General features: G+C 30.3%; 1 protein-coding gene across 1 annotated transcript in view; it reads right to left on the bottom strand.

The window, feature by feature from the left end:
- Window positions 1-4753, bottom strand: part of LOC139512231 (uncharacterized) — a 48990-nt gene extending 44237 nt beyond the window's left edge. Inside the window, exons 1-4 of the mRNA XM_071299683.1 lie at window positions 4537-4753; window positions 3050-3209; window positions 2762-2847; window positions 571-648 (exon numbers count right to left, since the gene is read on the bottom strand). Of these exons, the coding sequence (XP_071155784.1) occupies window positions 571-648; window positions 2762-2847; window positions 3050-3209; window positions 4537-4594 (382 nt within the window). The 5' untranslated portion in view covers window positions 4595-4753. The remainder of the gene's footprint in view (window positions 1-570; window positions 649-2761; window positions 2848-3049; window positions 3210-4536) is intronic.
- Between the last annotated feature and the right edge of the window lie 11034 nt (window positions 4754-15787).

The following is a 15787-nucleotide window of genomic DNA, read 5'->3' as shown; positions in this document are numbered from 1 at the left end:
TTTCTTGTGTACAATTTGGAAATTAGTATGGCGTTCATTATCACTGGTCTAGTATATATTTGTTTAGGGGCCAGCTGAAGGACGCCTCCGGGTGCGGGAATTTCTCGCTACATTGAAGACCTGTTGGTGACCCTCTGCTGTTGTTTTTTATTTGGTCGGGTTGTTGTCTCTTTGACACAATCCCCATTTCCATTCTCAATTTTACTTCTGTTTTTTTCTTGATAAATATTGATGGAAATATATCTTAATATTACAGCTTTTGCATGTTGTGTTGAAGCTATTATACCGAAATGTATCGGTATAGTTTTAAAAGTAGAGAGCAGGTGGTAGTGAGTTCGATCCTAGGCGGGTTTAAATGGAAACTTGTTATTTGCAAATTATCGATTATAGTTGTGTCGAGGTAGTTGGTAAATATAGACTGATTAAAGTTAAAAAAAATCATGTAATGTCAATTGCTGTGTTCGTGCCATGTTTGTCTGCAGTCTTACCTGTATTATGTTCGACTCCAGACTAGAGACCTAACAATGCAATCCAATATTTATTTTACTATAACATGTAAAGTGTACTTACCGACCCATACTGATGGCTTGCCGGTAAGATTTCCAGGAGTACAGATGTCGCACAAATTTGGAGGAAAATCCTGTCTGACTGTGATAAAAAATAAATCACCATAAAATTTAATTTAGTAATTATTTGGAATACGAAATGTTTAATATGACAAAATAATATATTTAAAAATCATATGAAGTTTAACGGGCTGGTTAGTAATATAGGGTTATTGCATGAATATTGGGGAATATTGCCCCGAGTAGAATTTTATATTGCACGAGCTTGCGAGTGCATGATATGTTCTACGAGGGACAATATTCCCCAATATTCAATAACCCTTTTATTGTATAGCAATATAATATTTGAAAGTAAAAATTGGTTTAAACTAAGATTTTGTCGTTGATGGCGTCATTAATTTTGAAGATTTATTGCACTAGTGCAATATTGGAATTTATTGCACGCTAACTTTTGGTTACTTTCTGTGGGAAATATTATATAGCTATGCAATAATAAATATTGCTGTTCGTTTCATTCCGTATACATTTGGAATATATTGGTATGCTTGATTACTTAAAGGAACATAAGTTAACCGATTTTCAAAATTCATAAGACAATAACAATCAAAACCAAGGAATAAACAAGGACTCACAAAACCAAGGGACATTTACATCAACAGATATAAATAATAAATAAGAAACATTACGAACTCAACTAAAACAGGGAGTGAAATCATAAATCGACAAGGAAGACAAATAAAGCTAACAAACAAAAACCGAGGGACTCAATTAGGATCGCAATCGGAAGCGTCGACAGGATAAACGTCTCCTGCTAGGCATGTATGACATAAATGAGATGCAAGCACCCACTGAAATGTAGTTCTTGGTTAACAGAAGATCATCAATATATACAAAAGGGACATGAAAAGACTCTGAAATATGATTTTGTCTTTGTTTTAACAACACAGTTGGAGCAGTTTTTATGTAAGGGTCATGCAATTCGTACAGTGTGAACATGCACGAGCGTTATGTAGAAATTAAGATGCTTCTTTGATATATGAGATGCAAGCACCCACATATATGTGGTTATTGATTGACAAACCATCGCTGATTTATGTGGAATTGACATTATCTTTAAAAGATGTTTTTGTTTTTTGAGTCCGCTTCAAATGACAAAAATAATAAGTTGGCAATAGGAGTACACATTTAAAAAACTGACTCTCTGTCACCAAACTCTACAAATATTCTGTCGATGAAACAAACCAACATTTTGATTATAATTACCTTTAATGGAATATCTTTTTTACTATAATTATCGCGATTTTTTACAAAGTAATGACCTAAAACACGAATATGTATCTACGACTCTGTTTTTTGTAGATATAAAGGATAAGAAAGGCTGTTACCCGTTTAGCATGTTTAGTGAGACGTTGTTTTCGATTTTTCAACTAAGTACGAGGAATAGTAGTGTAAAGTGTAAAAAAATCTTTGATATTACTTTAAAGATCGTGGTTGAAGGTTTTGCATTATATCTTTAGAATCTAAAGACTCAAATTTGATTGACACCTCTGGTTGAATATAAGTCATCAGAATATCTCTGGTGGTGATTTGTTACTGTAGAAAGGATTGTTTCTAATACTTTTAAATGATAGTTAGTCTTACATCTTGAAAACCGGTTTATATATCGTTCTTTATGAGGATTTTGTGAGCATTATGTATCCAGTAAAACACAGAAGATTCGAATGGTTCTTTTTTATGTTAATACGAAAGGAGAAAAAAGGCTGATTGACACATTCCTGATATATTTTCTTTTTCGAAATCATTGTAATGCAAAATTTTAATTTGCATTTGAACACAGACCAAACAATCTAATTGATTTACTAAAATACAAACCGAGAACGAATCATTTAATGCAATATTTATTCCTCAAGAAACAAACGTAAAAAACAAGATAAAACCAAGGGTTACAGGGAAGAAAATTCAAAGTATAATGTACAAAAACAATCCGAAAAATGAAACTGATATTTTCATAAAACAGATACCAGCAATTGATCACCAAACAATTGTACCCTTAAAACCCACGAAATATGGTATCCAATGAATTATAACGAATCCACAGAATAATATATTTCCCTTTCTATCATTGAAATATTTTCCTGTCTATATCCTTTCTGTATTTCTCTTTTCTTTACTACATTTTAGATAATTGAACTTACTTAGAGGTGTTGATATCAACACAAAGCTGTCCTCACACACGTCGTTAATTTTAAAACATCTGTACTCGTCTTTATTGACACCTCGTCTGAATAAAAGAAAACCATGATGTATCATCAAAAACAATAACCGTGTATTTACTGTGCAACTTTTTTTCTAAATGAAATTTATTGTTATTTATTTTGGTTTGAAAGTATCATACAAGTCAATTAAAGTTAGTTTGTATCTCGATAAAATAGAAATAAGATTTTTACAAAGATGAACGAGACTGGAAAAAGCATTTCACTTACCTGTTAACAATGAACGGTCCTTCTCTAATCAAGCATTCTACAACAGTGTCCGGTGCTATTTTTACTTGGTATGAATTTGTAACAAGAAGGTCTACGTCTTCTGCTTCATTGTAGAATGTTCGCTCTTGCCAATTACATGGCCATGAACACATACAGTTCACTTAAAAAAAGATAAACAATTATGTAAAACATGTCAACTTAAATAGTGTCTTGGGGATGAATTCTATCAGTACCAATTGCAAAACTGTCAATTTGCTACATTACATTTGATAACATCTACGCTAGAAACAAAACACTTTCTGTGAATTCTTTCAAATTTTAAAACTTTTAAAACAATTACCAGGTTTAAATATAGATTTTTTTCCTGGATTTGTGGTATTTAAAGTTGGACAAATTCAATATTGTTTCAAATGAACTTTTTGTAAAATTCTTTAAGTACGCTTCACGATCTATCTAGAAGATTAATTTTCAAGGCACTTTTGATTGTTTGATAACAAAGTATAACAAAAATACCGAACTCAATGGTAAACTGAAAAAGGGGAAATCGAAAGAAACGAGTGAAAAACAACTGTCATATCTCTAACTTGGTACAAGAATTCAAAATACTTGAATTAAGTTCGTTGTTTTCTTTTCCGCCAACTCTGACCGCTCAAAATGTGTTCCTTTTTTTATACTTAACTCTCGCTTTCATTTACTACATAGAGATGATATTTGATAATGTTACCCGAAAAAACACCACATAGGTGGTATACATAGCCACAATCTGGATTCCAATTAATATTACTTTTATCAAAAGATTATAATAAACAAAGCTACAAAGTATATCTGAGGTATACCCTTTTAAACACTTCCGTGTGTAAGTTAACGATTTGAACAGCTTTTTTACATTTGAATGATCTTACTGATAAAAAGCTAATCAATTTCAAATGAATCTCTAGAGTAAAGTCAGTAACTCTCAGCTGATGAAATTTTACAAACGAACGCATCCCTTCATAATTCAAAGAAATGGAGGCTTATAATTCTTACCTTAAATAATAGAGATTAATTATAAAGAATAGAAGTCCCAAAAAATTGTCGTTGAACTACCATATGACGATGATATGTGTAATAGAAAATTTGACGATATTAATAAATATTCACTCCAACTTATCTGAAATAACGTGCTTAAACAAAATAATCATAACTTATTCCGAAATTAATGTAGACTTTTTTGCTGATGATTAGCATCAAAACGCAATGACATTTAATTATACGCACACCAGTCATTATGATAAGAATACAAAAGAGAAGACAATTATCACCACCCTCGCATATAATGTATGTTATCATATTAAAACGATTAGAAATACTCTTAATTAATAACACAAACCCTGCTTAGTTTCTGGTGGCATCACCTGCTAAAGCTTTTCTTCTTTTCACTACTTACAAGCATGGACAATGTTTTGTCGTCTACAAATAAAATAATTTCTACAAAAATCAGTATTTACCTTGCTTATAGCAGACAAGAACTGCAAACAACAAAACAATCGTTGCCCTCAGAAGCATGCTGTAATTGTAAAGCTGGAAGAGCTTAAATCTTCACTATTCAATATCACAACGTTTTAGTTTAGCAACTTTTTTTGCACAGATATACTTTACAATTTGCAAATTTCTTCTTTTTATACTAGAGAGAAAACAATGAATTTCTTATGTTCTTTCTATACTCTAACGAGTATCTTATTCTGATTGGATGAAAATTTATTTCAAAAAGAAAAAAAAGTTTTAAAATCAATGAGATATTTTTACTAATGCATAAAAATACTTAAGAACAAATAAATTGGTTAGTGCATATATATATATAAATCAGCATATGGGAAAAACAATTACAACAAACATGTAAAATACAAGTTAAAATTGCATATATTAGCAGATGTTTGTCCGTATTTTGTATATTACATATTACATGGACATAAATAGATTTTAAAAATGGACCGAAATAATCACGAATTAAAATCATGAGTGTTAAACCACACATCAGAACCGAGTAGATATTAGGAGTTTGAAAATAAAAATAAAACAAATCATTTATTACTTGACGCTTTTCAAATTAAATTAGTCAAGAATCAAAAATAAAAAAAAATAAAAAGATATTATGAAAAAATAACTCAACATTTTATGAACGAATCTGTTACAGTAGGGGGAAACGCCTATTTCTATAATTTTATGATCTGTTCTCGGCAAATGATTTGTCGAAATTTTATTGTGAAGTTGAATTTTCTTTGTTTTTTTCTCTCTGAATTTTCATATTGTGACGTCATAAAAAGGCGACCATGCTTTAAGACGTCACATAAAAAGTACACATATTTCAAATCTTTGAAAAGGAGGTCTACAAATCATTAGAGAAACAGATTTCACCACTATATTGTAGTACGATATTTCTCAACTCTCAATAGTTAAATTTTAATTATTTAAAAAGCTCGTAAATATTTTAATTTCGAGTGGAGAAATATCGTAGCCCACTTGTTGCAGGTATGGAATCTATATATCCACGACAACATTGATTGATCAGCGGTAATCTCCCCTTTAATAACGTAAAAGCAGAGTTGTTCGGATTTGTTCCACAGAATTCTATATTCTTTACGCGGTTTAATTTACAGAGAAAAAAAAGTGAAATAACTAAAATACTTAAATCCGAGGAAAATTCAAAACGGAAATTCCCTAATCAAATGGCAAAATCAAATGATAAAACACATCAAACGAATGGCCAAATCTGTCATATTTCTGACTTGGCATTCTCAAATGTAGAAAATGCATATGGTGGATTGAACCTGGCTTTATAACGCTAAACCTCTCATTTGTATGATAGTCGTATCCAATTCCATATTAGAATTAGATCAAAGATAATATAGGAATATGTTAACTTTTTTCTATAATTTTTATATGCATTTCTTAAAAGAGAATTCGCAATACCTAATGTAATATTATACATCACAAATTACATTTCATTAGAAAATGTATGTGACAATCTTTTAAATGAAGAAAGACAACTGTTATATATCTGATGAAAAAACGTTAGTTTTTAATACTTTATGGAATGTAAAAGCTTATATCGATGTTGATATGATGTAAAGTTATGTTTATCTTTTATACTGATATTTCCGCTTTCATTTATTCGACAAACTACAGTCTTATTTCGATGTCAACGTATGATGTATATTCTATAATACTTTTAATTCGAAAATCTGAAATTTGAATTAAGGCAAAAATGATACATGTTTGTTCTGTCGTTCAGAAATTATATGTCTAAAATGCTCGCATCCCCCCCCCCCCCAGAAAATTAATGAAAACGAAAACCTGAAAAAATATCACTGAATTCAAAAAATGTTTGTGAATGTTATATTTAAGAAATAATTGCTTCATGTCATGCTCTATGCTCATTTTAACATGGGTAGGCATTATATTTGTCGATGTTTTACACTGAGCGTTAGCGAAGTGTAAAATGTGGTCAAATATAATGCCTACCCATGTTAAAATGAGCATAGAGCATGACATGAAGGAATTATTTCGATTCTAATAGGACAAATACAGTATTGTTATAGGTCGAAGCGTGCGAAATTACCGTAAAAATGTTTAGCTGTTCCCGTTTCCTCCTCAAGGAGTCCGTGCATTGCAGTTCATATTTGATAAGTTTAAAAACTACGAGCAGGGTAAATATATGTTGTTTCATAAAAATATATAATAAGAGTTTATGTTAGCAGCTTAAATGTATATATTTTAAAGGGTAACGATGGAAATAAAGTAAATACAAACAGTAAGTTCGTGCGCATGTGTCAAACATATTTGGTGCTCATTAGAGCACGGCTTTGTTTACAAAGCGTAATAAGGACGTCAGATTAGAATCACTGACAATTTTTGAAAACCAGTGATATTTTTTATCTAGTGCAATGATTTATCTAAATTGTCAACAGTCACCTGTATGTGTTTCACTGAATGATCTGTTGTCATGTATTTCTAAATGCTCGTACGAATTAAAATATAATAAAACAAAAAAAGAGATTCAGAGTTGATCGCAATGAGATAGAAACCCTAAAGTATATACAGCAGAAGAAACAGGCAGTTTTATATTGTATTACGCACTAGATTCATTTTACATTATCACACACACAAATTATGAATTGTAGATATCTCGTTTTTTTTTTTATCCAAATATGCCAATATCCGACAATAATCAAATCGCATTAAGTCAACGGGAATAATTTTCTTTGCATATGTTGAGTGCTCGTGTCAAAGTCAGCTTTGTCACTTTTGTGTATATACATGTATATGAAGCAGAATGTATACAGAACCTTCTCAAGGTGTCAAATTTGAAGAAGTTATAACACAGTCAAAATTACGAGGGTGTTTAGCGAGTTTTATGATCAAGTTCACAAAATATTTGAAAAAGGCAGTTTATGAAATCAATCATCTATTCTTACGCCTGCACATTATAAAAAAGTATAAAACATGTGTTTTAATGATTGTAACGGGTTAACATTAGTCAATAGAAAAAAGACTCGTTGAACTATCTTTAATGACTTTTCATATTAAACATAAAAGATTTGTTTTTAAAAGTAAATTGAAAATGATCAAATATTTTGGATTTGGTGTGGGAGAACAAAAAGTAAACTTATGAAAAACTATGACGAGTTTACTCTTAAAACAACTGTAACACTCAGTAGAAAATGTGAAGTCATGTCTCCTTGTGTTGTATGACTTTCATTTTAAACATAGAACGATTAAAAATATAATTGAATCTTATTACATATTAAAAGCATGTTAGAAATGTCATGCATCAAATTTGTTTCAACTTGCAGTTAGAGAAAAAAAGAAAACAGTTGCATTGTTGTATCATAAATTGACATTTTGATCAAGGTTAATGTGTAGATACCTCCTAGACACCAATTTAACTAAAACCATGTTCTGCGAACACATTTACGTCGTTTGTACCAAGGTGATTTTAAATTGTTCCAATCAGGAGTAGATAGTCAAAAAATAATATAGCCTTCAAAGTGTGTCAAAATGAACATCGAAATTGATTATATGTTTTAAGAGCTACATTTAGTTTGGTAGTATGTATTTCAATATCAACAATACTAGATATTATTGTAATGTCGATTTATACTTTTGTTCGCAAGACCGTTTTGACACGATTTTACTCGAAGAAAATGACATGAATAGTAACTGATTTTTTTAGATGTCTTGATAATATCATTTTTATGTAAAAAATCAAACTAATATTTAAGTAGGTTTTTATGTAACACCTAGCAAAACTCATTTCAAAAGTAATGCAAAAATAGAAATTCGAAATTAATAATGAACAGTTAGGAGTGTGATTTCGCTTTGGATCATATATTTTTTAAGCTAACTACGAGAATTAGTTAAGAAACACAATTTCTCATTTGTCCAGATAGATAAATGGCAATATCCTAATAAAATATCCTTTAGAGGGATTGAAATACTATATTCATCCCAATCTGTACAGTTTTTTTCATCAAATTTTTGAAATTTACTGATAAAATACATATGTATAAGTATGATACAAACTTAGTTTGACAAAGAAAAGATAATGGTTACAAACTATAAGGGTAAAATTTTAAATGATTCTATTAGAGTATACTGTATCACCATATATAAGCACTTGTAAATGTCTTTCCGAGACTCTAATTTACAATAGATTGAAATTAAAATTAATTAAGGAATATCTATTTGTCTTTTTTTTCTTATTATTGAATGTGTATGAAACCATTATATAAGAGAGAGGTTTAACAAGCTATATAACCAGATTTAGTCCACCTTAATCTACTTTTGGAAATGCCTGTACAAAGTCAGGAAAATGACAATTGTCTCCCACTTTTTTTATTTGTTTTAGCTTTTGATTTTGCCATTTGATTAGGTATTTTCAATATCGAATTATCCTTGGAGTTTGGTATGTTTGTCATTTCACTTTTTCCTTTTACATCTCTTTTGCAGTTTGATACGGAACATATTCACTTGATTAATTTCATTATCGATGTTACTAGATTCTTTATTTCTTTTTTCTTTTTACCCCTTTACATTGGTATTTCCTTATATTTATTTATCTATTCACAAATTTTTACCCTTTCCTTTTTTTCTTATTTCTTAATTACTTTCAGTGTGTTTTAAAGTTTATCTTAGTTATTTAACTTTATTTTAATTTTTAATTTTTTATTATTTTTGGGAGGGAGGAGGAGTTTAAATTTAATAAGATCATTTAAACAATTATTGCATTAAAAAGGAAGGGAAGAGAGAAGAAAAAAAAAAGAAATGAAATTAAACTTGATTTATAATCTTTGTTTGATTCCTTAAAATCCAAAACTAGATAATATCTCATTTATGAAGAATTGTCTATTTTTTGTTTGTTATATTAGACATTTATGTTGAACCATCTTTATATTTGTTAGCATTTAACTTACATGTATTTATACCGGTATATTATTGTCGAGCCTGCGACTTTAGTTGCAGAAAGCTCGACATAGGGATGGTGATCCGGCGGCGGCGGCGGTGTTAGCTAACTTCTTAAAAGCTTTATATTTTAGAAGGTGGAAGACCTGGATGCTTCATACTTTGTTTAAAGATGCCTCATTTTACGAACATTCCGTCAGTCACAGGTCCAATTTCCTATTATGGTTCAGTGACCACTTGTAAAAAAGTTAAGATTTTTTGAAATGTTAAATTCTCTCTTACTAAAAGTAATAGGATAAAATTGAGAATGGAAATGGGGAATGTGCCAAAGAGACAACAACCCGAACATAGAAAAAACAACAGCAGAAGGTCACCAACATGTCTTCAATGTAGCGAGAAATTCCCGCACCCATAGGCGTCCTTCAACTGGCCCCTAAACAAATATATACTAGTTCAGTGATAATGAACGCCATACTAATTTCCAAATTGTACACAAGAAACTAAAATTAAAATAATACAAGACTAACAAAGGCCAGAGGCTCCTGACTTGGGACAGGCGCAAAAATGCGGCGGGGTTAAACATGTTTGTGAGATCTCAACCCTCCCCCTATACCTCTAGCCAATGTAGAAAAGTAAACGCATAACAATAATTATATTTGGTATGTGCGTACCTTGCAAGGTCCTCATGCCCGTCAGACAGTTTTCACTTGACCTCGACCTCATTTCATAGATCAGTGAACAAGGTTAAGTTTTGGTGGTCAGATACTGTTACCAATATGTCTAGTATATTCGGTGTATGGAAGGACTGTAAGGTGTAAATGTCCAACTGGCAGGTGTCATCTGACCTTGATCTCATTCTCCTGGTTCAGTGGTTATAGTTAAGATGTTGTGTTTGGGTGTATTTTTTTTATACTGTATTTTTTATACTGTATGCAATAGGTCTGCAATATTTGGTGTATGGAATGATTGTAAGGTTAACTTGTCTAGCTGGCAGGTGTCATCTGACCTTAACCTCATTTTCATGGTTCAGTGGTCAAAAGTTGTTTTTGAGTTTTAGTCTTTTTTTTTCTAATTCTAAATGCAATAGGTCAACTATATTTGATGTATGAAAATATTTTATGATCTATATGTCAGTCTAGCAGGTTTAATTTGACCTTGACTTCCTTTTCATGGTTCATTGCTTAGTGTAACGTTTTTGTGTTATGATTTTCTTCACCTATAAGCAATAGGTCAACTATATTTGTTGTATGGAAGAATTGTTAGCTGTACAAGTCTGCCTGGTTTTGTCAATCTGACCTTGACCTCATTTCCATATGGTCCATTTGTCGATGATTAGTTTTCTTGCTTGATGTTAAGTTTATGTGACAGTTGAAATAAAGTTTTATATTTAGGACTATCAACATAATATCACTGATTAGTAAAGAAGGCGAGACATTTAAGCGTGTGCACTCTTGTTATATATATATTTAATAAATATCACTAACAACCAATAACTCCTGTATATATAAATATCATTACTAATGTTAACGAGGCCGGGATAAGGTACCGGTAATCGATGTTGTTTTAAGCTAACAAATGTAAATGTGAGAAAGAAAAATAAAGAAAAAAAATTCTTTATTAGAAGAAGAAAGACAACTGTGATTTAGTTATACGACAAGTTGTATGTTTTGTCTCGGTCATGTCATTTGGCTTTATCGACATATAAATTATATTGTATTGTCACATATATTTATCTCTATGATGTTTTAATTGAGACTTTAAAAATTTCAAGTATTTCTTCAGATCGTCCTACAATATTAAAGGACAGATATATCAAGCTTCTGTGCACTGCGTTAGGAGTAAGTGTGTACATCGTATGAAAGTTTTCCTAATTAAAATAATTACACGCCTTTTCTTCGACTTGAAAATTATTGTAAAGCATATAGAATAAAATTTAAAAAAAATATCTACAAGGCAAGAGGAAATCCGTTTTCTTTACACGAAAGCTGCAAAGTGTTTTTTTTTTCTTCAGTTTTTCCTAAACTACCTAGTTTTCATATAAGATTTTGCGTGTTGACAAGTAACAAAAACAAAAGTCTCTAAAATGTCTAAGTGTCACCAAAGAATTCAAATTTCGAGATGATTTTATTGCAGTTATTCTTCAATTTTATGAAAAGCTTATAAAGCTATAAATCAAGAAATGCTGTATAATAAAACTGTCTAGATGGATCTTTTTTGTTCGACAATTGTGGCTTTTGTTGCTGGAGAGTATTAACATCAAAGAACGATATGTTTTACCCACACATGATAAAATTCAACTAATACATCTAACTAAATCGCGCTTTTGTTATATATTTTGAGAGACATTAATTCAAAAATCAACGCAATACTTCAGCGGGATTCCCACGTACTGTTTAAACTGCAATAGCCATTTCTCTTTTACTGCCAATTACACATTTGATCTCTTTCTTGATGCTAGTATCATAGTCAACTGTCTTGATTAAGATTCAATTAAATAAAAAGGTTGACGTTTAATTGGAGTACTCTTAGCTTTAATGCAAATTTTAATTAATAAAACCAGTAGTACCAATACCACTTAATGGTCATTTAAACGACAAATACATAACCTAACAGTTACATTCACTATTCAAATTTTGAGTCAATACACAGTTCGGGTTCTCATTTATAATATTTATGTGTAAACTATTACTCTTGATTTACTCTATATCAACTGTGAATAAATGACGATTAATATGGCTCATAGAAAAATATAAACTAATTGAAATCTAAATGAATAAATTTTCATGGATTTGTATGTGGATATATAATTTAAGAATTTTTTTTTTAAAACAATGCCCCTTAACAAAACAGATTAATTCATTAAAAAAATGTTTGCCTTCTTAAACAGTTTTAAATGCTCTTCAACTTTGTTCTTGTTTGGCTTTATAAATATTTCGATATGAGCGTCACTGATGAGTCTTTATGCAGACGAAACGCGCGTCTGGCGTACTAAATTATAATCCTGGTACCTTTGATAACTATATCATAAATATTCGCTAAACACGCAAATATACAAAATACTATGCATTTCTAACGAACTAAAACGATCTTTTTATAAGAAAGTCTGTATTTTCAAAAATCATTAAAAAAAATTCAATACATAAAATTGAGAATGAAAATGGGGAATGTTTTAAAGAGACAACAACCCGACCATATAACAGACAACAGCAGAAGGTCACCAACACTTTTTCAATGCAGCGAGAAATTCCCGCACCCAAGTGGCGTCCTTCAGCTGGCCCCTAAACAAATATATATATATACTAGTTAAGTGATAATGAACGCCATACTAAACTCTAAATTGTACACAAGAAACTAAAATTAACAATCATATAAGACTACCAAAGGCCAGAGGCTCCTAACTTGGGACATTCGCACAAATGCGACGGGGTTAAACATGTTTATGAGATCTCAACACTCCCCCTTTACCTCTAGCCAATGTAGAAAAGTAAACGCATAACAATACGCACATTACAATTCATTTCAAGAGAAGTCCGAGTCTAATGTCAGAAGATGTAACCAAAGAAAATAAACAAAATGACAATAATACATAAATAACAACAGACTACTAGCAGTTAACTGACATACCAGCTCCAGACTTCAATTACACTGATTGAAAGATTATGTCTCCATCATATGAATACCAGGCAATATCCTTCCCGTTAGGGGTTGAGTATCATACCATCATAACATATATGAAAAGAATATAACCCGTGAGTGTGTCATGCCAACAACTGGTTTTTAAATAAATGTGTTTAGTTCCGATGCAAAGACCCTCTAAGTGAATCAATATTAACGCCAAAATATGAAATCTTTAATGATCTGACAACAGTATCATAACTACATCCCTTCTCAATAAGTCATTTTTGTGCTTTATAAAGAATATTTGCATAAAAAAATTGGATGTGAAATACCTGAACGTATAAGATGTCTGCATGTTGATCTATATTTACGAATAATGTCCTTATACCGATGATAAAATTTAGTAAATGTTTTGACTAGTTTGTGATATCAGTAATACATAAATTTCTTTCGTTGAAATATAAAACATTGTTACATACACGAGCGAATCGTACAAATTTGGACATATAAACACCGTAAGATGGGGACAACGGAATAAAATGGATAGTTAACGATAGGAAATGAAAAATCATCTTTTTTATCATAGACTTTAGTATTAAGCTTTCCGTTAATGATTTAGATATCAAGATCGGGGAAAGAGCAGTGGTCATTGTTAGTATTAGCTTTATTTAAAGTAAGTTCAACAGTATAAATTTCTTTAGAATATATACTAAAGTCGTCATTATTGCGGGCCAAAATATCATCCAAATATCTAAAAGCATTATCAAATTTGTGTATCAGATGTTGTTTCGATGAGTCTTTGCTGATTTTGTCATAAATTATAACTCATTGCAATACAATTAACATGTTTTTCTTGTATAAACTAATTTATCGTTACAGTTTGTGGAAAATTGTGCATAGTCGTTTGGTTGTTATAAAATCGCCATGAATATTCTTCTCATTCTGTGTATTTTTAGACACTATGCGTATATTGTTTCTATACTGAAATCGATAAAAAATAAATATCAAAAATAAATTACGTAACATATTTATTGTTAAAAAGAAGAAAAAGTGTTCAGAATTTCCCTCTTGGGGGTTACAATTAATGGGTATTTCCCTTTATAGCGAAGTAATTTACAAATGCTGTGTGCTATTAATAGTAAATGAACGATTGTAGTTCAACAAAATATATTTTTGAAGCATGTAAATGGTACTAAAAATAAAACTAAAAGAGACAGAGTAATTGAATGGATTAAATGTCAAAATAGTTCAATTTGTTTTTTACAAGAAACTCATTTTAATGAAAACATAGAAACAGAAATAAGAAACAATTCAGAATTTGATATATTTTGAAGTCACGGAACGACCTCTAGTAGGGGTGTGGCTATTCTCATTAAAAAGTCACTGAATTATAAGTTGATAAATAAACATAACGATTTAGATGGACGATTAATTCTTTTAAATGTAGAAATTGATGAAAGCGTATTTACACTAATGTGTATATATGCACCTAATTGTAAAAGTAATAGAAATATATTTTTCAAAAAAGTAAATAATATTTTAAGGGGCTCAAATAAGATCTCGAGAGAAATGGGTTGAATTTGGGGGAAAAATAACTCGTACTTTTTAGGTTTAGAAAAACAGAGACAGGTAAAAAAGTCAATCAATAAATTAAAAGGGGAAAATGGTGAGATTTTAACGCATCAAACTGATATACTTTTTAGTATTAGAGAATACTATAAAAAGTTATACTCGATGCAAAACCCTGATAAAACATCAAGCGACAAAAACTCGATAAAGAAATGGATAAAAATGATAAATCACTCTGCGATGGGGATATTACAGTAGAAGAATGCTCAGATGCTATTTATAAAATGAAACTTAATTAATCCCCTGGATTAGACGGTTTAACCGTTGAATTTTATAGAAAATTTTGGGGTAACTTAAAGTTCATAGTAGTAAACATTCTTAATATTGGATATAAAGATCAAACACTTACATATTGACAGCGTAGAAGTGTATTAACGCTTTTATTTTAAAAAAAAAAAGCTGACCCATTGTCACTAGATAATTCCCTTCCTATTTCTCTTTTAAATATTGACATGAAACTTCTATCGTACGCTCTAGCACAACGATTGAAATTTTTTTTTACCAAAACTTATTAAAGAAGATCAGACTGGATATGTTAAAAATAGATCTATTGGTTTTAATCTTAGACGGATACAAGATATTATTGATTTTACTGATTTATACAAAATTGAGGGGGCTATAGTCTTTGTTGATTTTTCTAAAGCATTTGACTCTCTAGAATGGAATTTTATGTTTTCAGTTTTAAAACATTTTGGATTTAATGAATCTTTTATAAGATAGGTTAAGACTTTATATAGCGATATTCAAACATGTGTAATGAATAATGATTGGATATCTGAGGTCTTTAAAAACACAAGGGGTATACGTCAAGGGTGTCCTTTATCTTCATTATTATTTGTTTTATATGTTGATTTATTATTTATTAGTGGATTGTAACAGGGAACATCAGGATGAGCTTGGACTCCTGAATGATATTGTAACAAGCTAATATTTAAAATAAATATTTATTTATGTTGTTAAAAAAAAGAAGATATGATATGTAAATTAACAATTTGAAGACATAAAAAGTTTTAATTTACAAAAGTTTGACAAATGTTACTACACGTTGTG

Source organism: Mytilus edulis, chromosome 2 (genome assembly GCF_963676685.1).
Source record: "Mytilus edulis chromosome 2, xbMytEdul2.2, whole genome shotgun sequence".
Lineage (NCBI taxonomy): Eukaryota > Metazoa > Mollusca > Bivalvia > Mytilida > Mytilidae > Mytilus > Mytilus edulis.
This window is presented reverse-complemented; position numbering and strand designations above follow the sequence as displayed.